General features: G+C 43.9%; 1 protein-coding gene across 1 annotated transcript; it reads left to right on the top strand.

The window, feature by feature from the left end:
- Positions 1–1128: 1128 nt before the first annotated feature.
- Positions 1129–25817, top strand: vash2 (vasohibin 2). The gene is made up of 9 exons (XM_084000833.1): positions 1129–1424; positions 2989–3450; positions 8999–9087; positions 9203–9259; positions 10277–10351; positions 18662–18899; positions 20181–20324; positions 23193–23311; positions 25713–25817. Exons 2-9 carry the CDS (start codon positions 3115–3117, stop codon positions 25780–25782), a joined length of 1128 nt encoding a protein of 375 aa, XP_083856959.1. The 5' UTR covers positions 1129–1424; positions 2989–3114; the 3' UTR covers positions 25783–25817.
- The last annotated feature ends 2147 nt before the right edge of the window (positions 25818–27964 follow it).

Genomic DNA, 27964 nt, shown 5'->3' with positions numbered 1-27964 from the left:
GTTGGCTGGGACCAATGGGAAGCCGAGGAACGTTGGCGAGAACCGAGAGGATAGGATACTAACTAACGGAGCAGAGGACGGTCGGTCGGCGCATCAGGAGGATCAGTTGTTTTTATTTTATCCGTGATGATTGAACCATGTGAGGCGCCGGAGCGGCCTTCGTTACTCCCCAGGATGAAGACGGTCTCCGCCGGGAGGAGGAGGAGGAGGTAGTCGACCCGACACCGAGGAATGCACCGAGGAGGAGGAGGTCATTATCCCGGCCCGGGGAGGAGGTGGGAGGCAACGGCGGCCCCCGCAGTGTAGAGAGACGGAGCACAGAGGAGCTACAGCAGCACAGCTTCCGGGTGGGATTTTCAAAATAAAAACGCTACCTTTTACTAAGCCGTGGATTGAATTCGCTCGGTTAATATCAACAAGGTGGCGTTTTTACTGTTGCACTCAATCCTCTACACACAAAGAAAGGATGTATCCATGAACTTACCCTGGATTTACGGATTCTTCCTCTCGTTTTACGCCATAGATCGGTCTATATACAAATAGATACCGCTTCTGACGCTGCTGTGCATTGGAAGGATGTGTCAACGCGGCCGCCATCTTGGGTCGGGGGAAGCCGTGTCTACTTACTGCATTAGTCAACAGAGGCAGAGGTCTATCAACGATTAAAATCGCCACAGTTCACTGAACATTCAACCGATTTTCAAGCCGTTTGGTTTATTATAAATGTCAGACATATATTTATGATACAACAATTTTTTTTGAATGTTATCTTTTTTTTAAAAAATGTATTAAACATACACTTATATACTCAGACACACACCCACATGCATGAATACACTAAAATTTGTTCTACAAGGGTCTCATCGGGTCTGACTGCTTGTCAGACGTATGTAGTCTATGGTCAGAAACCCCGTCCCAAGATGGCGGCGCTGTTGACATACGCAAAGAAGCAGAAGGCGGCATCTAGTCAGTGAGCCGCGGATTCTCTCGGTTAAAATCAACAAGGTGGCGTTTTTACTGTTACACTTACAATCCTCTACACAGAAAGAAGTGATGTGTTTATGAACTTACCGTGGATTTACGGATTCATCATCTTCCTCTCGTTGGTTTTACGTGGGATCGCCAACAAACGCAGCGCTTTTATTTTGAAGAGGAGTCTTGTGCCTTTCCCGCCCAGCGGCCGTTAGCCGTCGCTAGCTTGACCAGCAGCAGCAGCAGAAGCAGTAGCGGTAAAGGAGGAGGGAGGTGAAGTTACTAAAGCCTCCTCCTCCGACCGAAACTAGACTCCACAGAGCCCGGGCTGGAGGCACCGAGACGCCGTGTGATGAATGAGGAGCTACCGCGGATCGCTGCGTGCTGCTGTCCGCGTCCAAAGCCTCTTAGACCGGACGCTGTGTGTAGAGGAGCCCCGGTGGAAGACAACGGTGAGTTTTAACCAAGTAACTAACGGTCGTTGTTCCTATGGCAACTAACTGCTCTGTCAGTTTGAGTAACGGCTTTTTTAGTAGCGTTCATCGTGTTGGATAAGTGACATTATTGGTCCATTGAAACCAATCAACAGGACTTCAACCACAGTATGTCCTCTTTTAACTGTTTTTATTTGTGATTTCATGTCTTTAATAATATGATTTGAGCTAAAAACAAACAAACAAAAAAAACTAACGTGCTAAATTGTTGAATGTAGTGTTAGTTAGTCATACGGTTGTTATATATATTTTTTAATTTTCTTTACATTTATTACAGGATTTATGTGATAGAAATCAGAGTTAGTGGATTGTTAGTTAGTGAGTAGTTGTTTTTTATTTTTTATTTCCAACATGTAAAAGAAAAGGTAGGCTACCAAACAGTAGCTAGGCTACTACAAGGAAACATTAGCGAGTGAAAAACAAAAAACAACAACATAATTCTGTTCTAATTCTTAGTAGGCTATCTTACTGTAATACTTAATCATAATACTGTTGCTCCTAAAGGCTTCATATTGGTCTGTAACACTATTATTATACTACTATCTAGTTCAGCTGCTCCATTAGCTATAGCAAAAATCCATGATCAAAATTTTTATTTTTATTTTTTATCAATATTGAGATCATGGTTATTTAACATAATTTATCATTGAATGTGGAAACATTCACACACTTATTGTAGTTTGACATAAACTTTGTGTTGTGAACTTTCTTGACCTTTAAGTCAGGTAATCTGCTAGATATCAATAAATCGACATGTAATATCAATAGATAGTAAAAGATATTTAAAAACAAAGAGTGTTGTGTCTTTGTAGGTTTAATCACTTATAAACATTATCAATTAAAAATATGGTATGTGAGCTGTCTCTCCTGATACCTGCTCTATATGACATGTTTCTATACGTTGCTAACATACACAGAGGAGTAACCAGGAAGTGGAGGGGGGTTTGTTTCTGAAGGGGCAATGAAATTTGCATTGAATCAGAACTAATCTTCTCTTGTTTTTATTATCGTTAGCAGCTAGAATCAGACCAGAGACTATAGGCAAGGCAAGGTGATTTTATTTGTATAGCCCGTTTTTACAAACAGTTTGTCTCAAAGGGCTTCACATGGCATCGTAACAACATCCTCTGTCCTTAGACCCTCACATCGACTGAGGAAAAACTCCATGGAAAACCCTTTTAACAGGGGAAACCAGGAGAAACCTCAGGGTGAGCAACAGAGGAGGGATCCCTCACCCAGGACGGACAGACGGGACAGAGATGTTGTTACAGACAAGACAGTTTTTACAGTTTATGTCACAGAATGTGCGAAATATGGAAATGTTATAGAATGAGGTTTAATGGGATCATCAGAGGACAGATGTGTGTGTGTGTGTGTGGAGCTGTGTGGAGGCAGAGTGGCGTGATGATCCTGCAGCACAGACAGACCAGGTCCTGCTGCAGGTCTGATCTGGATGCAGAACATGTTCCGGTGAGGTTGAAGTTTGAGGGTTTTTTCTTTTCTTTTTTTTATTTCCCTGCAGGTTTTTCCCTGAAGATCAAAATGTACTGTAGCTGGAAGCAAGAGGAGCTGTGTTAGCTGGAGGAAGAATCCCTGCACTGCCCTTCTTCCCTCCTCCTCCTCCTCCTCCTCCTCCGGGTGGGGAGCCATGACCGGGCCCACCTCCCCGAGCCGGACCGGCACCTCGCCGGCCAAGCTGAGCCGGCACGGCCGCTCCAAGAGCTCCAGCTCCCACTGCCTCCTGCGCTGCAGCAGCGGCAGCGGCGGCACGCGGGACGAGTCCTCGGCCTCGCCGCCCAACAACGGCCCGCGCTCCCCCGGCGACGAGGAGGAGAAGGACGGCGGCGTGCTGTTCTACGTCAACCGGACCGGCTTCCCCATCGAGGGCCTCACCTGGGAGCGGATGTGGGCCCACGTGGCCGCCGTGCACCCCGAGGGCCAGGAGATGGTGGACCGGGTACGGAACGCCGCCTACCTGCCCAAGGTGAGAGCGCAAAACCCGGGTCTGTTTACACTAGACCGGTCTTGGTCGGTCAGAAGCAGTGTTGCAAACGTGGTGACTTTCCAACCCCTCTTGGCGACTTTATTTTGTCAAAAGCGACTAGTAGCGACAAATCTAGCGACTTTTTTCTGGTGTTCTTACAAATGTTTCTGGTTTGGAGACTCAGATGGACCTCAGTGTGGTTTTCTGCAAAACCGTCATTTACTGTAACTTATGTGAAAGAACCAGGGTTATTATAGTTTTAAAATGTGCATTAGTTTATTTTTTATTTGAGAGGAATTGACTAGTTTTTATTTAGTCTTACTTGTAGTTTTTATTTAGTCTTAGTTGTAGTTTTTCAGGTTTTAAGAGAAAGCCTCTGTCAGACCTCTTTTTCCCTTTTAGTTGCATCTATCCCATAATGTTCTCATCAGTCCTCATCAGGTTCCATTCACTTCTCCTTTTTGGAAAAACTGTTTTTTATTTTTATTTCAGTTTACTAGATTATTTATCCACTGCTAGTTTTAGTTTTAGTGAACAACAACAGTCTCAGACCAGATCAGTGGAAGCTGCTGCTGCTGCTGCTGCTGCTGGTGCTGTGTGTTTTTAAAAATAGCAGGTTTGATTCCCGTGTCGGACGTCGCGCTCTTGACTCTTCCAGTGACAAGACAGCCGGTCCACGTCCTGGTTTAGTATCGGCTCGGTTAGGAACTGGTTCTGGTTCTGGTCCGTGAACACGTAGAGACTCAGAAACAGGAAGTTCATGTTAATGATTCATCTTCGTGTCAGAGGCGTGAAATCGAAGCCGGTGGCCGTTCACATGACGACAGCGTCACAGCAGCTACAGACAACTCTTTGATCCAGACTCTGCTGCTCCTCCTCCTCCTCCTCCTCCTCCTCCGCTTCTTCCTCTTTCTCCTCCTTTTTTCCCTCTACCTCTTTTCTTGCTCTATTTCATTCTCCTCCTCTTCCTCTTTCTCCTTCTCTTCTTTTTCTTCCTCCTCCTCCTCTTCCTCACTCTTGTCAAACAACATCTTGCCAGGAGTAAGTTGCTCAGTTGTAGTGAGGTTAGTTGAACACTCACACACAGGATGATGATGATTATTATGGTCTGTAAAACGTCGTCTCTTCTTGAACACAGATGCTGAGAGTCTCTGTCGATTGATCGCCGATCGTGACCTTTGACCCAGTTTCACACAGACTCTTCTTTATGTCACCGACACACACACAGAATACTGGGGGATATATTAAAGCAATAGCTACACCACGACAGGCCGTAGTAGACGTTTCATTATACCACAGGATGGAAGTTACGAGTTTGACTGCCGTTATAGTGACTTTAACTTTCACTTTCAGTCGTAACTTACGGGATCAAAAGCCTGGAACGCAGCATAAGGCTTTAGAATAGTAGCCGATTTCACCTTTCCATTTTATAATGTAGACGTATTACAAGATTCAATCAGTATTATTGATTAATAACAACAATAGAATATTAAAGGGACAATGAGGAGTTTTGTTAAAGTGAAGTGTTTCCACACTACATTTATGAGCCTCCGCACCGTGAAATTCTTTGACCGGTGCAAGACAGACTCATGTTTTCATTCATCAAGAATTAAAGTCAGAGGTTGGAAGACGATCACATACCGTCGTAGTTCCCACCATAAACGGAGATTCGGCGGCGTTATTCTCATGACTCGCCACGAAACCGAAAGTAAAGAAACGCTGGTCGGCTCGCCCAGCATTTCCACCACCACTAATAATAACAAAATAACCATAGAGACAAAACCATAGATTTATCTAAAATGGACCATTAACAAGTGGTAACGGAGATTCATCCACATTAATATCAGACTTTTTATAACCAAATAGAAACTCCTCGTTGTCCCTTTAACAGCTGCATTTGCTGCCATTTATTTTATTAATCATTTTCATCCAGAAAATATGAACCACTTCTTTATTCAGTTTAATAGTTTAATATCTCAACAGTAGGTGACTCACACACACACACACACACATGAAGCACGTCATCATCTCACACTCGTAGTTTCCTGTCAGAGATTTGGGTGAAAGCTCGAGGAGGAGGAGGAGGAGGAGGAGGAGGAGGAGGAGGAGGAAGGTTTAGCTGCTAATTGGCCGTGAGGTCATCAGTGACCTGGTTGGCGACGGCGACCTGGTCCCATGATGTCGACCTGGACAGGAGGACACACACACACACACACACACAGTTTGTATTGTTGATGTGTAACCTGACACTGTGTGTGTGTGTGTGTGTGTGTGTGTGTGTGTGTGTGTGTGTGTGTGTGTGTGTGTGTGTTGGCACCGGGACAGAATAATCCCTGTAATACAATCATGGTGCTGGATAATCTCTGGAAACCAAGAGGGAAAAACTGAAGCAGCTGCCAGGAAACAAGAGTAACGCTGTGTGTGTGTGTGTGTGTGTGTGTGTGTGTGTGTGTGTGTGTAGTTAGTGTGTGTGTGTGTGAGACAGGCGACAGGTGTGTGGCGGTGACCTTGAGGTCCAGATTACGGCGCCGGCCGGGACACAGAGTTCTGGTTCTGGTCCAGATGCAGATTAGTCCAGATGTGATGATGTCATCTACACACACACACACACACACACACACAGGTTCAGTGTGTTATAATCAGGTTGTTTGTTCTCAGGTGGAAACGGTTTGATCAGTTCACTGTTACACTGATCTGATTGGATCATCTCCTCTTCTTCTTTCTCTTCCTCTTTCTTCTCTTTCTCCTCCTCTCCTCCATCTCCTCCTCTTCCTCCTCCTCCTTCTTCTCTTTCCCCTCTTCTTCCTTCTCCTCTTCTTTCTCTTTCTCCTCTTCCTCCCCTCTTCCTCTTCCTCCTCTTTCTTATCCTTATCCTCTTTCTTCTCTGCCCTCCACTTCCTCTTTCTCCCTCCTTTTCTCCTCTTCCTCCCACTCTTCCATCTCCTCCTCTTTCTCCTCCTCCCCTTTCTCCTCTTCTTTCTCTTTCTCCTCCTCTTCCTCTTCCTCCTCCCCTCTCCTCTTTCTCCTCCTCCCCTTTCTCCTCTTCTTTCTCTTTCTCCTTCTACCCTTTCTCCCCTTTTTCCCCTCGCTCCTCTTTCCCCTCTTCCTCTTCCTCCTCTTTCTTCTCCTTCTCCTCTTCTTTCTCTTTCTTCTCCTTCTGCCCTTTCTCCCCTTCCTCCCCTTTTTCCTCTCCCTCTTTCGTCTCCTTCTCCTCTTCTTTCTCTTTCGTCTCCTCTCTCCTCTTTCTCTTCCTTCTCTTCTTCTTTCTCTTTCTTCTCCTTCTACCCTTTCTCCTCTTCCTCCTCCCTCTGGTCCTGGAGCTGGAGAAACCAGATTTAAAGAAAACAGGAAAGATTGTGACTGTGGGAGGAGGAGGTGATAACAGAGGAGGAAGAGGAGTGGGGGTAAACAGGAAGGGAGGAGGAAGAGGAGGAGTAGACAGATTAATTACCAGTCTGAACTGAGGAGGAGGAGTCACCTGTGTCACCATGGTGACGATGTTGGAGCTGTTGTTGTTGTTGTCGTGGTGACAGGTGAGGTGTGTGACCGACCTGCTGCTCCTTCATCCGACCCAGAAGCTTTACTGTGTGTGTGTGTGTGTGTGTGTGTGTGTGTGTGTGTGTGTGTGTGTGTGTGTGTGTGTGTGTGTGTGTGTGTGTGTGTGTGTGTGTGTGTGTGTGTGTGTGTGTGTGTGTGTGTGTGTGTGTGTGTGTGTGTGTGTGTGTGTGTGTGTGTGTGTGTGTGTTAAAGCCACTTCCTGCCTCGGTGTCAACAAGCAGCAGAAACAGGAAGTGACCTCATCCTTCCTGAGCCGACTCAGTGGAGGATGAGGTCACTTCCTGTGGTCGAGGTCGGACTGAAACACAACAGCAGCCGCAGCCTCACCACACTGGTTACACACTGGTTACACACACTGGTGGTTACACACACTGGTTACACTCAACAAACACACACACCAGATGTTTATATCCAGTAGAGATGCACAATAACTCTTTTTTTAAACCGATACCGATAGTAAAACAGTTTTGACTCTTTAAATTAAGATATTCTATTATCAAGCCTTTCAAACATCTGCTAAAGATATCAAACTAAACGTCTTGATATCTAAATGAACATCTATTTAAATAAATGAAGTGCATTGCGGATTGATATAAAAATAAAGGCCTCTACAACTGATTTTGCATCAGGATTTAAAATAAACGGTAACACTTTGTAATAAGTACACAGTATTAAGTTAATTAGTTAAGCGTTAAATACTGAATTCATCATTTATAACACGTGAATACTCATTAGTATGTAGTTTATAAACAGTTAAAAATGTTTTACTCATCATTACACTGATTATAAAGTTACCAAATAAATGCAAAGTGGAAAAAGTGCATTCCACAAGTTTTAAAAAAAATAAAGTTTAAAGGATTTTTGCTCTGCTGCTTCCATACAAATGAATAATAACTCTTCACTAAAGTAAATGAGGTTCAGTTGTGTGGTTGTTTTTATCTCAAGGAAGAGAGAGAGAGTTGTCTTTGTCATGTTTGTGTCCTGATGGCTTCTTACAGTTAGCTTTATGTTGCTATAGCGTCTTTAGCGTCGTCCTCGTAGCTTTAAAAACCGCTGTCATGTTCTCTGTTTGCAAACGTAGTCTGCACGTCATTGTGCTGCGTTCACGTGTTGACGGAAGTTCCCAGTTCCTGGTTTGCGAGCCGTTCTTCAGACCTTTTCATGTTCATATTTCTATAGAGTGCCGAAGCGGAAGCAGGAAGTAACGTCACCAACTGACACAGGAAAGGACGCCATGTGGTCGCCATGGTGACGTCACCTACGCGACTTGTAGTTTTTCTGGTTACGGATTCTTCTGAGTTTTATTTTACAATAGTTTTACAACAAACTGCTGATTTCTCTTCATGAAACGTGATGTTTTAAACAGGTAGAGGACAGATTTTTTTCTAATGGCACAATTCAATCGGATCACAAAATAAAACTTGGAGTCCCGTTCATTTCTATGGAGCCTTTTTTCGAATTGAGGTCCCATGGGGCCGTTACTTCCTGCTTCTGCTTCGGCTCTCTATGGTTTATGTGTAACACACTGGCTAATGGGTAAAATACTGTGGATAAGATGTTGATATCAAGTAAAGTCGGCAAAGTTATGACCGAGTTAATGAGTTGTTTTCCGGCATGAGGGAGTATTCTGATGAGTCAGAAAGTTGTTTTTCCGATTGTACCGAGGTCACTTGAACGCAGCGTTCACTGCAGCTGTTCAGGTCTCATGTAGAAGTGAGAGGCTTGATTTAAAATAATGTAAGAATATAAAACTAAATCTTATCATGGCTATTTGTTATGATATCGAATTTATCTTAATGACGTCATAAATTCCTGATATCGGGCCGAAACATTAGAAACATTATTTTAAGGTCGAAAAAAACAATATAGGCTAGTGTTGCTTTAAAAAGGAAAAAACAGAATTTCCAAAATTAAAACAGTAAAAACGTAATTTAATAAACCATAAAGGTGTTTTGTCCTGATGGTGAATGTCTGTGTCTCCCTCCTGCAGCCTCCCGTCCCCTCCGTCCCGTCCTTCAGACCCTCCATGTCCGTCCCCGACTGGCTGGTGGCCGTGCAGAACTACATGAAGGCCCTGCAGTATCCTTTTACCACGGCAACGTGACCGCCGCAGCAGGTCGCCATGACGACACGAGGAAGAGGAGTTTATTTAATGATGATGATGATGATGATGATCTTTAACCCTAACCCTCAGATACAACCACACAGGAACACAGTTCTTTGAGATCAAGAAGAGTCGTCCTCTGTGTGGGTGAGTGGATGCCTGTCACATGACCTTATGACATCATCACCTCATGACCTCCACCTTTAAAGGACAATTCCGGGCAAATTCAACTCAGGCTGTATGTTCCTAACATTTTAGGTCTAACAGAAGGAATCTGAAGGTTTTCAGTTTAATGTCTCCTGTTTTGCGGTAGTTATGGTCTGTCCCCGCGTCGCCACGGCAGCGATGAATGAAAGGGAGCGGATTGAAGTTCTGCTGCTTAGGCTGTTTCCATCCCTCAAAGCCACAGACAGCGTCAGATGGAGACTCAAACATGCAGCCAGAAGTTTATTCACTTCAAGCAAGCCGCGAAACCCAAGTTGACGCTCCTGTTTGTGTCATAAACACAGCAAAAACTCAAAATCTCACCAAGAATATTTGTCTTATTTCTAGTCAAAATGTCATTTCTAGTCAAAACTAATCTTATTCTACTTAAAATAAGACTCATCACATAAAAAGTAGCTTGTTTTAGCTTCTTTTTAACTTCTTTCAAGCAGATTTTCACTTTCTTTCTTATTACAAACACAAAAAACTCGCTTTCAGATTCTTGTACTACTTATTATAAGTAAAAATGTGTTTGAAACAAGTGAAAATGATCTAAAAACAAGTTCATTTTTAGGTGATGAGTCTCATTTTAAATGGAAAGAGATTAGTTTTGACTAGAAATGAGACATTTTGACAAGAAATAAGACAAATATTCTTGAAAACATTTTGAGTTTTTGCAGTGAACACACCAACTCTGGACTTGCTTGAAGTAAATAAACTTTCATTTCCCATTCATCGCTGCCGTGGCGATGCGGGCACAGACACAACTACCGCAAAAACAGGAGCGATTAAACTGAAAACCTTCAGATTCCTTCTGTTAGACCTAAAATGTTAGGAACATACAGTCCCGAGTTGAATTTGCCCGGAATTGTCCTTTAAAGGAGCAGAGGTCATGTGACTTCCTGACGTCGCTGCAGGAAACTGAACAACTGCTTCAACAATAATATCTCCTCCCTCCAGGTTAATGGAGACAGCGAGGGAGATGATCAGAGAGTCTCTGCCAATCAAATGCCTGGAAGCCGTCATCCTGGGAATGTATCCTTCTCACACACACACACACACACACACACACACACACACACACACACACACACACACACACACACACACACACACACACACACACACACACACTGTTATCAGTGGGTGAAATCAATAAGACATAATGTAGCACCGTAATGTAGCTCTTATATCCTAATGCCCCCCCACCACCATCAACCATCCACCCACCACTGCCACCCTTCCCGCCTCTCGCTGAACCGTGTTGCCTGGCAACAAGCCCACTTCAAAGTTTAACTCCCCCCTCCCCATCACACACACACACACACACACACACACACACACACACACACACACACACACACACACACACACACACACACACACACACACACACACACACACAGACACACACACAGAGCTCCGTCTCATCCAGTGGAGCCGAGGGTTTAAAGCAGCGTGTGAAGCTTTTCACTACAGATTAACACGTATGTTGTAGGCCTATGTAGCCTATGTTGTATGTAGCTGGGTTGTCATGGAAACAGATATTTGGGAACCAAGTCGATGTCATCGTCCTCTCACAAGAGTTTCAACCTCAGGAGCCTGAACATTAACAACTGATTTTATGTCATTTTCACATTTTGTGGTCAGAAGACAAACAGCCAGATACTGTTGCTGTATCTAAAGGTGCTTTGTAGCTGTCGCTCGTATCGCTCCTCTGTCGTCGCTCTGTCGCTCAGCTGCAGTCGCTCGTCAGGTTGATGGCGTCATGCCCACCGCCAAGTTTCTCTCTTTACACCGGCACCACCGGGATTACGGCGGCCAATCAGCGCTGAGCGACGAGCGACTGGCGGCCAGAGAAATTACGTCGACTTGGGATTTCTCATCTCGAGCGACAAGCGATTTTTCGCTCTGTCGCCCGTTTGCATAGACCAGAGCGGCATCTCTATGCAAATGAGAATGACTGATGCATCCTGGGTAATTTAGGGGCAGCACCCGGCATTTTTAAATTGCACTCAGTGGCTTTTTGTGTTTTGATGGAGCGTAGACTAACTAACAATCAATTTGAATGTTTTATTTTTTGTTTCTTTTGTAGCACTATGTCTCATAATTATTTTGACACCCTCTTTGAAACCCACCGTTCACGCTATCTTGAAAAATTACAGTGAATGAATCTAGCGGTATGCTCCTTTAGCCTCCCACAGTGATCAGTGACTCCACACAGTGGCCAGAAATGTCTGACCCAGACATCTACACGTATTTGGTGGAATCACCGGGAGGTTTTGGCTCAGTGTTGTCTGTAAACAGCCTGTTAATAGACAACTTTTTGTTACTTAGTTTGTCAAGAAGCCAGTTAGGCTGAACTTTTCAATGGAGGGATGCCGGGCGCTGCCCCTAAATTACCCAGGATGCATCAGTCATTCTCATTTGCATAAAAAAGCCGCTCTGGTCTATTGACTTAATATGTAAACTTGTCGACAACAATAAAAGGTCCGGTGTGAATGCACCTTTAGAGAGCCTTCAGAAAGTGACATTTACATGATACGTGTCCTTTAAAGAGGAACTAAGCAGGATTTCTCCCGTGGCTATGCTACATTTTTACCTTCATTAAAAACCAACCTTGCAACATCTATGTAGTAGCTACTCAGTCCCCTCCCCGCCCCGGTGTCCCAGTTCTCATCTCTACTGCACCGCGACACAAGAGCGCTCCGTAACCCGTAATCTCTTGTTCATGACGGTTAAGACTACACAAACACACACGTCGTAACATCGTATATGTTATGTAACGTTATCCACCGCTCCATTTTGTTAATTTTTCGGCGGCTTCATTGAAAACAAATGCACATGGAGGAGAGGAGCGTAACCAGAACAGCTGAAAAGCGAGCAGACTTGCACAGTTCCCCTTTAAATTCTGTACGTTTTGAGAAGTTGTTAAAGCAAAGTGAAGCTTAGAGACTTGACGATTGATGTGAAACAGTTTTTTAATAAAGGAGTGAATTTAGAAGTCCATGGGCTTTTTAGATTTTACTCGTGGTATCGATTGAGTTTGGAGAATGACTGATGTCGATGACTGAGGCCTAGTCCACACGAGCCCGGGTATTTTTGAAACCGTGAACATATGTTCCCGGTTGTATGTCCTGTCCACATGCAACCGTGCTTTTGGAAACCTGAAACCGTGGTTTTTTGAAACCGGAGTCCAGGGTGGGGTTTTCGGCCGGGGTTGGTTTCACCGGGTGCGTGTGGACACTGCAACCGTGATTGTTTTACTCGTTTACGTCATAGCTGCACACGTGCTGATGTAAACACTGCCAGCTGCAGAGGTTGTTTGCAGCGGTTTGCAGGTGAGCTCGCAAAAATGGAGGTGACAAAGTGGATTTTTATCACTTTTTATTTTATTTTATTTTATTTTTTACATCATCTAAATGCTAGGCTATTTGTATAGTTTTTCGATGAGAAAAATATAACGAAACGGTCGTCAGGGCGATCCTCTTGTCAGCTCCAAACTCACCCTCAATCACAGACCACAGCTGGTTTTCCACACAGCATCATTTACAGTAACAAGTGACGCTACAGATCAGCTGGGCCGCTGCCGGTGTGTTTTTAAAATTACAGAACTACTACAGTAGCGCCGCAGTTTCTTATTCCCCACCTTGTTTGATTGAGAGTTTTTCGGGATGATTTTCATGAATGAACAGGCAATAGCCTATGTCCCGGGTACGACGGGAGGGGGGGGTCGCATCATGCAGTGATAAAAAGAGCCTATGCGGAGATGAGGAACGAGCCAAAAGCCGAAAATGTATCCGTGACGTCCGCGGTCGGTATAAAGTGGATATGTTTCATTCATCCATGTTTTGACAGACAACACAACAGCCAGAGTTGCGCCGCACCGACAGACAGTCATGTGGCTCAGCAGCCAGGTGACGCACACAGCACAACAACAACACACAGCACAAGAGTCAAGACACAGCGCAGCAACATGTGCAGGCTGCTGCAGCAGTGCACGTCAAAGGGACACCGCCGAAAATAAAATAAATAGGCTACACATTTTTATTAAATTAATTAATATTTAATTGTTGGACTTGGAGTCTGTGAAATAAAGCTATAATAACACGTAGTTTTGAAATGGTTTTTGCGCATGTTTTCATCCATAAAATGACCAAAAATGAACACTATAAGCGGATTTCTTGATAACGAATTATTTAAACAGCATTTGTATAGAAATGATTCCGTCCCAAGCCTTTTGATCCAAGCGGTTTCCACTGTATTTTGATTGGTTAAAACAGCCTTCCACACGTGCATTGCGTCACTTGGTAGCGGATTTCACGGTTGCGTGTGTACGGAGTGTTTTTATTACACCACTGGTGTGGACGCGAAGCAAAACTCCGGTTTCAAAAATACCCGGGCTCGTGTGGACTAGGCCTGAGACTCTGTTGTCAGCAGAAATATGTTGACGTGGTTCAACAGCTGCCTGTCACAGGTCACTGTAGGTTCACGTAGGGTTCAGACACTCTGCCTCCTGAGGGAATCGAACCCAGAACCCTCTCATTAGGAGGCAGGAGAGCAAACCACTGCCCCACTGAGCTGCTGAAGGAACATGGAGACCAGACTGACCTGTTGGTTCAGATTCAGCTTCAGCATGGATCAGATAGACTTTACTGATCCCAACAAGCTGGGAAATTAGATTAGATGTTGATGGGAGTCGAGTCAGAGCAAAATATGAGGATGATGATGATTTAACAGGAGATTCAGACCGACTGTTAGTCCACTGCTGCTGTTGTTGGTGTTAGGTGTGGTGGTGTGTCTCAGGTTACATGTCAGAGAGTTGAGCTTGTCACTCTAACGACTGTCGTTGGCACACGGAGCACAAAGGGATTCTCACGCTGAAAGCCCTCACAGGGATAGTTCACCCAAAATTCAAGTTTCTACTCATTATCTCCTCCCCCTCATGTGGACTAAGGGCTGGGAGAAGTTTCAGAGTCCTCCGTGGCTTCTCTGAGTTACAGGGGGTCTCGGCGTAGCAGTGCATGTCCATATGACGGTTGAGAACGGAGCTCACTTTTCTTCGTCCAAAAAGACACACCAAAAAACATCCAAATACCTCCATGCTGCTCGTCTGTAATGTCCCTCTTGTATTGAAGCCCCAACATGAGAAATTGTTCAGAAAAAAATTAAATAAGTCTATATTTCAAGCTTGTTTGCAGCGGAAGCTCCTCCGAGATTTGGACGGACCAGGAAGAGCAGTGCTGGGAGCTTCCACTACAAACAAGCTTAAAATATAGACTTATTTAATTTAAAAACAATTTCTCATGTCGGAATCTCCACACCAGATAGTTGGACCAGTCTCAGCCTTTTCAGATGTGAACAACAGGAACTGGTGAAGCCTCTTGGATGAAGGTGAAACGTCTTCCTAGACTAATCACCAAGTCCAGTTGCTTTCGATTGAAATGTCCTTGAGATAAACTACGGTATGACCTGGATGAATGAGAATATTCACAGGCTTGAGGCTGTGACATCATCCTTTACCTGAAGATTCATTTTGGGCATTTTGTCTGTAACAACATCTATTGCACGTCAAAGTCAAAAGTCAAAGTCAACTTTATTTGTCTCCCACGGGAGAATTTCGGCTCCCTCCTCTGTCCTACCCTGGTTTTCCCTGTTAAAAGGGTTTTCCATGGAGTTTTTCCTAAGGACAGAGGATGTTGTTATGATGGGATGTAAAGCCCTTTGAGACAAACTGGTGGTAAAAACGGGCTATACTAATAAAATTGCCTTTCCTTGCCTTACATGAAAACTCTGGGGCGTTTTGAGGTTTACCCTCTGGGACCTGCTTCCAAAACAGGACTGTGCATTTATTTTAATTTCATTTAGAAGAATACAATAATTTATTTCAGAAAATATTCAAAGCAAGTAGCGCTACGTGGACTCTCAAATTTCTCAAATCTAGAGCTGCTCTTTGGAGAGGATGTGGAAAACCAAAGAAAAGCTCCAAGGCACTCTCTTGAGTTCATAAAAATGTCTTTTATTTTCACATTTTGGCATCAAGCCTTCATCATGTTTGACTCCCTGATGAAGGCTTGATGCCGAAACGCGTCGTAGTCATTTTAAACATGTCATTGTGACAATGCCAGATTAATTAAAAGCATTTTTTATTAACTCAGGAGAGTGCCTTGTAGTTTTTCTTTGTTTTTCCACACAAAAATGTATTTATTTAACCTGATAACACGTCTACTAATGATCCAGCTGTAGGCGACACGTTGAGGCGGAGTATCCGAGTAGTAAAATGGCACTCGGATGCTGCCAAGCCGAGCAAAGTACGAATGATCCAAATACTCTATTCTAGATCTGATGTTGCAGCTCTCACAGCAGCAGACAGGAGGTTTGTCTCTGTGTGTGTCTGTGTGTCTGTGTGTGTGTGTGATGGTCCAGTTTGACATGTGCTGTTGCCGTGGTGACAGTGATCTTAATCTGGACCGACTGTGGCCCAGAGAAGAAAAAGAGGAGGAGGAGGAGGAAGATCTGCCTCTGTGACCTGGACTGACCTACACACACACACAGTCACGTCAGCGTGTGTGTGTGTGTGTGTGAGATCTGAGGTCGGTGAAATGTGACACTGCCCCAACACACACACACACACACACACACACACACACACTCTCTGTCTCTATAAAAAGAGTGCAGGCCCCAGCGAGAATTGAACTCGCGACCCCTGGTTTACAAGACCAGTGCTCTAACCACTGAGCTATGAGGCCGAGCTGCACACACAGGTGGAGCAGCTGCTTTTACACACACTGACACACACTGACACACACACACACACCCTGCTTACACACATACACACACAGCTGCCATTGTTCAGGCTGCGTGACAGCGACCTGACCAGTCATTAGCTATGACATCACTGAGGGGGCGGAGCCACAGCTGCTCTCACCTGGCTCCTCCCCTCAGACCACACCTGGTGACACACACACAGCACATACACACACACAGGAGGAATTCATGAGATTTTATTGATAAAATCAAAAAACTCCCAGCGCACACTAGAGCAGATTGACAAATCAATGTATTAACAAAGGTTAAAAGCAGCGAACAACGCGTTTTGCCTGTTGCTTCGTCAGATTTGTATTGATTCTGCTTATTGATCTGATTCTTTATTGATTCCTGTGTATTTCATGTGCGGACAGAGTAGGGCTGTTCGATTAATTGATTTAAAATCGTAATCACGATTATTTGAAATCGTAAAAATCGATTTTCTACTCTAGTAGATAGATAGATAGATAGATAGATAGATAGATAGATAGATAGATAGATAGTTATTTATTAAATTAGACTCTAGGTCCATTTAAAAAGACACAAACAGAACACAAAATAGTTTGTCATTTAACAAAACAATCGTAATTGTAATCGGAAATCGATTTTTCAGAGTAGAAAATCGAGATTTTATTTTTGGGCAGAATCGAACATCCCTAGGATAGAGTAGAGAGCCTTACAGGTTTCCACTGTCAACAACACATCGTATTGAGTTATTATGAGTCTCTGAGCTCTGAACCAGGTAGATGACTGACTGACAAGAGACTGAAACACGTAAAACTGGTCTCTGATCCAGATACAGTATTTAATTAGCACTAATGTGTTCAAATTAGTGCAATTAGCGCATTTAACTTTTATTACCGTTACAGAGCGAACTGTGTGTGTGTGTGTGTGTAACTGGTGTGTCGATGGTTGAACCAACTGGAACTGGTTCTCAACTCCCATCCTGAGGAGGAGGAGGAGGAGGAGGAGGAGGAAGAGGAGGAGGAGGAGGAGGAGGAGGAGGAGGAGGAAGAGGAGGAGGAGGAGGAGGAGGAGGAGGAGGAGGAGGAGGAGGAAGAGGAAGAGGAGGAGGAGGAGGAGGAGGACACACAGGGACACAGACAGTGGTTGTAGCTGGTGGCAGTGTGAGTTGTGTTGTTAGTCTGGTTCAGTCTGGTTCAGTCTGGTCTCCTCAGGATGTTCAGGGTTCATCCTCGGTCACACCAGCTCTCTCTGTGTGTCACAGTCTGGCTTTTCAAAATAAAAGAGTCTGACAGGAAGCAGCAGCACCTCTGACATCAGCATCAGACTCACTCACGTTACATCACAGGTAAACAAACCGTGTGTGTGTGTGTGTGTGTGTGTGAGCAGGAAGTGGGGGCACATGGCTCTGATTCCTTCTCCAGTTCTGTTCTTATCTCAGAGTGTGAAGTCGTAGTGTTGTAGCGTCGTCCTCCATCTCCAGGAAGTCTTGTCTGTCCAGTGGAGCTGCTTGATCAGAGGAGAACGGTTGACTAGTTCTACCGTCATGGAAAATGAGATAAAAGTCGTAAAATCCTGGAAAAGCTGGAAAATACTGATACGACATCAGCTTCCAGAGCTCAGTTTGACTCTTCAGATCCCACTAAGGATTTATTTCCCAGATAAAACTAGAGACTGTGAGCTGCTGAGTGTTTCAGTGTTGGGAAATTCATGCAAAACCGCTGATGCGTGTTGCCTTCAGGGACAGTTTTTCATCAACAGTCTCTGTATTTCCCTCTAAAACAACTCTGTCTGGTAACGTTGTGTTATTATCTCATAGCGTGGTGATTGTGCAGCTCACAACTTGTCCACCAGAGCGTTGTGGAGTTGTTGGATTGTGTATTTGATGAGTTTGTGATGAGGGAAACCAAAAAAATCCCATAATGAGCCTCCTCTGTAGCGTAGCTCTGAGCAGCTCACAGCTCTGCTCCGCCGTTCTAAAAACAGCTTGCACCGACAATTAAAGGTAACAAACCTACTGCTATGACTATAGGGGTTATGGCAATGGGCCAATTTGACAAAAATGTTGAACTATCCCTTTAAATCAGACTCCTGAGGCTGAGAGAGGAAGAAACACAGAAACAATAATCTACAAAATAAGGAACAACTGTTGAAAACAACTCTTCTCTGAAGCCTCAATGTGTTGGTGTTTGGTTTGTGTGATAACTCATGTTTGTCAGACTGAAGCAGCTGCAACACACACACACACACACACACACACACACACACACACACACACACACACACACACACACACACACACACACACACACACACACACACACACACACACTTAGTGGAATTAGTCAACATCCTCTTTTCTCATCGAGCTCCGTCTTTGTTTTTTGTGGTTAAATAAAAGAACAACAGTGAATCAGAGTGATTCATTCAGACAGGAAGACACACACACACACACACACACACACACAACTACACACACCTACACACACAACTACACACACACACACACACAGCTACACACAGCTACACACAACTACACATCTACACACAGTGATCCTTGACGGCGTGGAGCAGCTACCTGACCAACGGCCTGACGTCCCTGGAGCGCTTCCCCATCAGCTTTAAGACCCAGTTCTCGGGCCACTGCTTCCACCACGTGGTTCTGGGCGTGTACTGCAACGGGCGCTACGGCTCGCTGGGCATGAGCCGCCGGCCCGACCTGATGGACAAACCGCTGAGCCACCGCACGCTGGGGGAGCTGGTGGCCGAGTTCGAGAGCTCCTACAAGAGATACCAGCACACGCTCAAGAAGGTAGGAGGAGGAGGAGCAGGAGTTAAAGGATAATTACTGTTTTCTACATTCTGGACCTTATTTCTATCATAAACTACGATCATTTCCTCCCCCAGATAACTTTGGTGTCGTTACAAGTGGTTGTGATGAAATGAGCTCCAGCCGTATCATTTCTCTTTCTCTTTTCACGTGCTTACAGCTGAGAACTTAAAACTTTATCTATTTTCTTTTATTTTACTTTTATTTGCTCTTGCTTTTAACTCTGTTTTTAGTGTTTTGTTTGTTTTTATTCTGTCTTATGCTTCTTTTTTTTAATGTTTTGTCTTTATGTAAAGCACATTGAGTTGCCTTGGTATGAAATGCGCTCCTATATAAATAAAGATGCCTTCCCTTGCCTATAATGGAGTCTACAGGGCAGCAGAATGCAGCCTCTAAATAACACATTATCTGCAGAGAAACTCCTTCATTTCACCAAGATTTAGTTCTGATAGGCTAGTGCTATTCCCCTCTGAGTCCGGGGTTAGCTGTTATCAACATCTGGGGTCTGTAGGTTGACCTACTGACCTCTGACCTGGATGATGTCATCTCTGAGCTTGTTGCTACCGCTAATGCTACGGTTGGTTTCTGCGTGTTTCTGACTTGTCAGAACAAAATGAGCAGCTGGATGAAGTTCAGCTTCCACAGGCTTCCTCTCCTCAACCTGGACTCACTAAAGCTCCGGCTAGTTGAGATAAAAATGGACCCGAATGCCGAAGCAGAATGATTATTATCAGAATGAGCCGCGCGGCGCTCAGAGATGACATCATCCAGGTCAGAGGTCAGTAGGTCAACCTACAGACCCCGGATGTTGATAACAGCTAACCCCGGACTCAGAGGGGAATAGCACTAGCCTATCAGAACTAAATATTGGTGAAATGAAGGAGTTTCTCTGCAGATAATGTGTTATTTAGAGGCTGCATTCTGCTGCCCTGTAGACTCCATTATACGGATATACGCGCCTCTCGGCTGGAGCTCATTTCATCACAACCACTTGTAATGACACCAAAGTTATCTGGGGGAGGAAATGATCGGAGTTTATAGACCCTTTCAGAGAGTATAAACAAAGACAGGTGTGGCTCATTAGAAAACGCTCTGGTACACTAAATGGAATGGAGCCTTAATTAGTATCCTTGGTAACACCTGTCTTTGTTTATACTCTCTGAAAGGGTCTATAATAGAAATAAGGTCCAGATTGTAAAAAAAAACTGTAATTCCCCTTTAAGGTGTGTCTAAGCCCCGCCCCCTCCCTGTCCGTCTCTCCAGGTGAAGATCGGCCTGTACGTGCCTCACGACCCTCACGTCTTCCAGCCAATCGAGTGGAAGCACCTGGTGCTGAACGCAGCGCGACTGGGAGCTCAGGAGATGAGGAAGGAGCTGGAGAAGCACGGACGAGACATGAGGATGAAGGTACACACACACACACACACACACACACACACACTCACACACACACACACACACACGGCTCCTAAAGGGGTTTAGTTTTGTTCACATCAAAACTAAACTTTCTGGACTATAAGCTACTACTTTTTCCCCCGCCCCGGTGTCCCAGCTCTCGTTTTTTAGTTTAGTATGTTTATTTCGGTCTCATAAAAACAAATACAGTAGACAAATATAAAGGTATAAATACAAAACAAAATAAATCAGAACAAAAACACAACAAGCAAATCAATTTACTTTGACCGAAAAGGTGTAGGCTGAAGCATCAGCTTATTTTGCCTACCCTTCTTAAATTAACATTTTTCGTTCACTCAATTTAAAACATTTTTTACAGAGCAACAACAACAAAAACGCATATTCTACATACAGCAGTTTATAAGCACACTGGTATTTATAAATCAGTTTTATATTTATTAATAATATTATTTTTAAATAACTTTTTGAATCTATTAAGTGTGTTGCACCTCTCTGCTGCACCGCAACACAAACGCGCTCCGTAACCCGTAATCTTTTGTTCATGATGGTTAAAACTACACAAACACACACGCCGTAACAAATAAATAAATCGATTTTTGAAAAAAAAATCGAATTAAAAATCATCAAAAAAAATATTGCGATACTTATGTGAATTGATTTTTTCTCCCACCCCTAATGATCAATCAGTAATCGATACTACAAGTGTAAATGGGAACCAGTCAGTAGTGATCAGTGATCAGAGCTGATGATCACGTGATTATTATTTCACCCAGAGTTGGATGAGACAGATAAAGATGAAGATGAAGATGGGTGAAGCTCTGGCAGCGTTCGGTGAGCTGAGCTGTTTCCACCAGGACGAACGTCAGGAGTTATTCAGGACATAGAGGAGAAGAGTGTGTGTGTGTGTGTGTGTGTGTGTGTGTGTGTGTGTGTGTGTGTGTGTGTGTGTGTGTGTGTGTGTGTGTGTGTGTGTGTGTGTTGTCAGGGGTAAATGTTTCATGATGGGATGTTCGGTGGCTAGAGACTGAGAGCACGTTCCCATGTTGGTAGACTACATGCCTGAAGCGGTGAGGATCGCCGGTTCAACTCCCGACTGACTGAGAGGATCTTCATTCAGCACAGGACTCACTGTAACTCTGCTGTTGAGGATTTACACACCAAACCCATGAACACCGTGTGTGTGTGTGTGTGTGTGTGTGTGTGTGTTACATGCATGTCAGCAGGATATGTAGGTCAGTGAGCGTGCAGCTGTCACACACATACATGTACCTAGTGTGTGTGTGTGTGTGTGTGTTCAGCTGTTCAGAGACTTTGTGGTGATCTCTCGTCCTTCAGAGAATGTGGTGGAGGTTCATGCTGAGGTTGTGTTCACTGGCCGTAGGAGAACTCAGTTTGTCAGGAGGAGTTCAAGCTTCCAGCTAAAACAAGAGCTGTGACACACACACACACACATATACACACATAAACACACACCTACACACACACAGACACACACTGACCCACATATCTTCCAGCACCACATGATGAATGTGACCAGCTGGGAAACATCAGCCACTTCCTGACTCTTTGTCCAGGAAAAACTCTGTTTCCTCCTCCTACTGACGGCTTAACGACACACACACACACACACACACACACACACACACACACACACACACACACACACACACACACCGTTCCTCTGTGCTGAACTGAGAAACACTCTGTCTCATATTATTGTGATTCCTTTAAACTAAAACGATCATGTTTATGTTTCTGACTCCGCCCCCAAACACCCAGCTGATCCAAATATGGGCGTGAGGGGGATGTGGCCTAACATGCAGTGGTGGTCTATACATTTCTTTGAGGTTTTGTGCTATTTTTGCTTCCATAACACGTCTTCTTTCAAAATAGTAGAAATAAAGGTTAGGGAATCCACATTAAAGGGACAGTACGTAGCTTATTTGGCTTTTTATTAGCAAAAATCAAATATTGCTTTCATAAAAACGTATTTACCGAAGTCTAATCACAACCACATACAAATGAATCTTTAAATACGGTACCAACAGTTTGATCCCTGTCCATATTCTGAAGGTTTTTACAGAGGGGATTGTTGATATATCATTCACAGCCTCATTTATACAACATTTTATTACTAAAAACATGGAGACATTAGATGTTTTAAAGGGCTGGTGACAGTATTTTCTCATTTACAGAGTGATAAAAAGAGATATCCACAATCCTCCTCTGTAAAAACTAAAGACTCTAATATGTCAACAAGATAAAACAAAGTGGCTTTATCCATTGTTCAGATTTCTGTTCTGGAAATACACTGCAAAAACTCAAAAAAATCTTACCAAGAATATTTGTCTTATTTCTAGTCAAAACAAATCTCATTCTACTTAAAATAAGACTCATATCATTAAAAAGCAGCTTGTTTTTAGACACTTTTTTACTTCTTTCAAGCAGATTTTCACTTGAAATAAGTAGAAAAATCTGATAGTGGAGCAAGTTTTTCTTTCTTATTACAAACACAAAACAACTTGCTTTCACTGGCAGATTTTACTACTTATTTCAAGTGAAAATTAGTTTGAAACAAGTGAAAATGATCTAAAAACAAGTTAATTTTTAGGTAATGAGACTTATTTGAAGTGGAAAGAGTTTAGTTTTGACTAGAAATGAGACAAATATACTTGGAAAGATGTAGAATTTTTTGCAGTGTATATGCAAATTAGCGCATATTTAATTAGATATGGCCTATTTTACATATTTTAACTTTAAATTAGACAAAACTTGTAATACAAAGAATAACTGTCTTAATCTAAGTGATAAACTGGTGTAGTTTCCATGGTGACGTGAAGCTCCTCCTCTTCCTGTCAGATCCTCAAGTCGTCCAGCGCTCAGTCGCCCATCAAGGAGCGCAGCCGAGGGAAGTCCCTGTCTCCACGGCGACGCCAGAGCAGCCCGCAGCGACGCACCGCACACCGCAGAGACAAATCGTAAGTCTGTGTGTGTATGTGTGTTTCTGTGTGTGTGTGTGTCTGTGTGTGTGTGTTCCTGTTGTTTGTGCAGCTAACGAGATTTTCAGAATAAAAGTCCTCAAAGTCGCCGGTGAGTTGAAGGAGAGTTTAGACTGAAGGTGAAGTTATTGTTCTGACACTGATGGAAACAACCGCTCCTAGGTGTGTGTGTGTGTGTGTGTGTCTGTGTGTGTGTGTGTGTGTGTGTGTGTCTGAGTGTGTGTGTGTGTGTGTTTGAGTGTGTGTGTGTGTGTGTGTGTGTGTTGGTGACAGCTCAGCGTTATCACCGAGCAGACAAGTCCTTACTCTGTTCAGCTGACACTGGGAACTGTCATCTGTGTCTGTTTTCAGCTTCTTAAAGGGATAGTTCAACATTTTGTCAAATTGGCCCATCACCATAATCCCTATAGTCATAGCAGTAGGTTCGTTACCTTTAATTGTCGGTGCAAGCTGTTTTTAGAACGGCGGAGCAGAGCCGTGAGCTGCTCAGAGCTACGCTACGGAGGCTCATTATGGGATTTCTTGGTTTCCCTCGTCATCAAACTCATCAAATACACAATCCAACAACTCCACAACGCTCTGGTGGACAAGTTGTGAGCTGCACATTCACCATGCTATGAGATAATAACACAACGTTACCACACAGAGTTGTTTTAGAGGGAAATACAGAGACTGTTGATGAAAAACTGTCCCTGAAGGCAACGTGCATCAGTGGTTTTACATGAATTTACCAGTTTTTTTTGTTTAATTTACCACAATTTACCAGTTTATGAACCTACTGCTGTGACTATAGGGATTATGGCAATGGGCCAATTTGCCAAAATGTTGAACTATCCCTTTAGTGAACGATGTTTTTATGTATCAGCTGATAATGAACAGACGAGATGAAGAGATGAACTCTACACATCAACATTGTGTGTGTGTGTGTGTGTGTGTGTGTGTGTGTGTGTGTGTGTGTGTGTGTGTGTGTGTGTGTGTGTGTGTGTGTGTGTGTGTGTGCCAGCAGCTGTGGTGAGATGTAACACAATCTGACTTGGACAGCAGCTGCAGCCATCCTGCAGAGTCACCACACACACACACACACACACACACACACGCTGACGTGGCACTGTGTGTGTGTGTGTGTGTGTGTCTGTGTGTGTGTGTGTGTCTGTGTGAACCTCTACACATCTCATGTTTTTGTTTTGCTGCTTGATACAAATTAAACTTTATTAAACTCGACACATTTTGTCCGTGAGGAGAGTGGGTTAAAGGAGCATTACACTGAATTATATTAACATGTTGTTATGGTTCTGGACTCAACAACAACTACTAACACACACACACACACACACACACACACACAGACCTGCCTCTTCCTCTTCCTCTTCCTCTTCCTCTCTGTCCTTCATCCTCCTCTTCTTCTCTTAAAGTGACAGTAACTCCTCTGGTCCTCAACATGTTCAACTGGCTCCTTAAAGGAGGATTCCGCTCATTTTCTAAGTAGCTCTACATAGTCACCTAGCTCTCCTGCTGCTAGCTGTTAGCTGTTAGCTGCTAGCTGTTAGCTGCTAGCTGTTAGCTGCTAGCTGTGCTACACTGCAGTTAAACAGAGAAGTAATGGAGGCAGAACTTTAAAACCGTGACTTTGTCCTCTATAATGATCTAAACATCACTTCACATGCTTTTTACAACATCCACCAGTTCCTCACCACACAACACTGAGTGTGTATAAACTCTGTTAACATGCATTGATATGGAAACAGCCCAGAGCTCGTCGCGTTATTTAGGAAATGACTGTAATTCTCCTTTAAGGTGGAACATTTCCACCTTAACCTCTGTTGTCTTTATAAGTCTGGCCCATAGACTGTAACAAACATGGACGTAGCATCCGTGACGTCACCCATTGGTTTTGGGGAGTCGTTTTTGTGACTCCAACATGGCGGCCTGAACAGCGCCATGTTGGATTGGCCGGCCGAGAACCCGCCCACTGGCCTCGAAGCAGCTGTCCACGGAGCTGCTCGGACCTGTCACTCAACGTTTCCGCGCCCTGATTGGCCAGAGTTTTAACCTAATAACAGTAAAACGGTAGAGTTAAACCCCCTCAGAGTGTGTGCGGGGGTAGAAACTATCGATTGAGACCAGAAAACGTTCTGACACCAGGCTTTGATCATGTTTATTGAGGATGTAAAGTGGGTGATTTTAACATGGGGGTCTATGGAGAATGCTGCTTTCTGACACCAGCCCCCAGAGGAAGAAGAGGGGATTGCAGTTTGTTGAACGAGGAAGTGACTTCACTTCTCAGACCCACAACTGCCCCCTTGGTCTGGCCCCAAATATATAGAAATATATATCTATATCTATAGATATATAGATAATGATGTTTTCTTCTCCTCCTCAGACCGGCCTCAGTGGAGAGGAAACCTCCAGAGCTCAGCACGCTGAACGACGGCTACCAGATCCGCATCTGACACACACACACACACACACACACATACACACACACACACACACACACACACCTGTCCTGACCACCTGTGTCTCTGCAGCTGTTTCACCTCCTCACTCAACACTATGACATCACAGTCTGACATCACAGCGTTTCCCTGGCGACAGGTGTGAATCCACCAGCGTCACGTCAGACTGAGCACAAACAAACAAACAAACAAACAAACAAACAAACAAACAAACAAACAAACAAACAACCTCACACCGTCACCACATATCAGACCAGACCAGCCGTCGACCAATCACAGCTCAGAGGCCTCAGACAGGAAGTAGCATCATCATCATCACATCCAATCAGCAGCAGACAGGAAGTGACATCACACAACGACGTCACCGTGGCAACAGGTGCAGCTATGCAGTCCGACCCTCGTCTTCCTCCTCAGCTGCCGGGGCGCCGAGGGGGGCGTGGCCACAGAGGATAGGCCCCGCCCCCTCCAGATAAACGACAACACGACCAGCAGCCGGACAGGATTTTCAGAATAAAAGCACAGCCACAGCGCTGCTCTGTAACTCTCTCTGTAACCATGGAAACAACCACGGAGATCCAAGACTTAAAAACCCGTGTTTCTGCCCGACAACAGAGACAAAAAAAAAAAACTACCTGACTGACGACGCACCTGTGTGATGTCACAGAGGCGGCGATGACATCATCATGTAGCAGCTGGAACGTTTTGATGTTTTTATCTTTGATGGTTTTTTTGTTTTTTGTGTTTTGTGTGCGAAGGAAAAAGACGTGAAGTTACGATAAAATTGTAACGTTACGAGAATTTAAATAAAGTTTCAGAGAAAAAAAAAACATTATTTTGGGGAAATTTACCAGCAGCCAATCAGAGACGTTTTCCTCACGAGATTCAGATTTTTATTTTTTATTTTTTGGGTTAAAATTGCGACTTTTTTTCTTTCTCGTAAAGTTTTTTCTTTACGAACACGACGTTTGTTTTTGGAAGATTACGACTTTTTTTTTTTTCTCGTAAAGTTTTTCTCTACGAACACAAAGTTTGTTTTGGAAAATTATGACTTTTTTCTTTCTCGTAAAGTTTTCTCTACAAAGACAACTTTTTTGGGGGGGAAAATTACGACTTTTTTTTTTTTTTTTGTCTTTCTGCCTCATAAGATTTAAACTTTGTCTTGTGAGATTCAGACACACACATATCTATAAAACACACGCACACACATGAACATTTATACGTTAAAGACTTTGTTCCTTTTTAAAACTGTGAGTTTTTTCTCTTTAAATTGCAGCTTTATTCTGAAGTTCAGCTCCCGACTTCCTGTTTGATTTGTTGATTGTAACGTTTGATCCTGAATGACACACGCACACACACACACACACCTGTTTGTAGCAGGTGTGTGTGTGTGTTTCCAAAGTGCTGAACGTCGTCGCAGACAGGAAGTGACACGTCAGCTGATCAGTGAAGAAGAAGAAGAAGAAGAAGAAGAAGAAGAGACTGTTGCCGTGGAAACTGAAAAACATTTTGAACTTTTGAGTTTTTATCGACAAAGAAGTGAATTTAGTTTCAGAAACATCTGGAGAAGAAGAGAAGAAGCTCCAGTTCCTCAGTGACCGACTTTCTCCTCCTCCTCTTCCTCCTCTTTCTCCTCTTTCTCTTCCTCCTTCCTCATCCTCTTCCTCCTCCTCCTCGCTCCTCTGTTTTTACTCCTCCTCTTCTCTTCTCCTCTTCCTCTTCTTCATCTTCTTCCTCCTCCTCTTCTCCTCTCTTCTCTTTCTCCTCCTCTTCCTCCTCTTTTCTCCTCTTTTTGTTCCTCCTCTTCTTTCTCCTCCTCTTCTCTTCCTCCTCTTTTTTCCCTCTTCCTCCTCCTCTTCTCTTTTCTTTACTCCTCCTCTTCTCTTCCTCCTTCTTTCTTTTTTTTCCTCCTCCTCTTCCTCCTTTCTCCTCCTCTTCTCTTCCTCCCTCCTTTTTTTACTCCTCCTCCTCTTCTCTTTTCTTTCTCCTCTTTTTTTCCCTCCTCCTCTTCCTCCTTTCTCCTCCTCCTCTTCTCCTTCTCTTTTCTTTCTCCTCTTTTCCCTCCTCTTCTCTTCTCCTCCTCCTCCTCCTCTCCTCCTCCTCCTCCTCTCTCTCTGTTTCAGACTTTGATCTGAGGGAATCGAACCCTCACCCACTGTCACAGTGTTCATGCAGCAGA

Source organism: Trachurus trachurus (genome assembly GCF_905171665.1).
Source record: "Trachurus trachurus genome assembly, chromosome: 24".
Classification (NCBI taxonomy): Eukaryota; Metazoa; Chordata; class Actinopteri; order Carangiformes; family Carangidae; genus Trachurus; species Trachurus trachurus.
The sequence above is the reverse complement of the archived record's forward strand: the minus strand, read 5'-3'. Positions and strand labels throughout refer to the sequence as shown.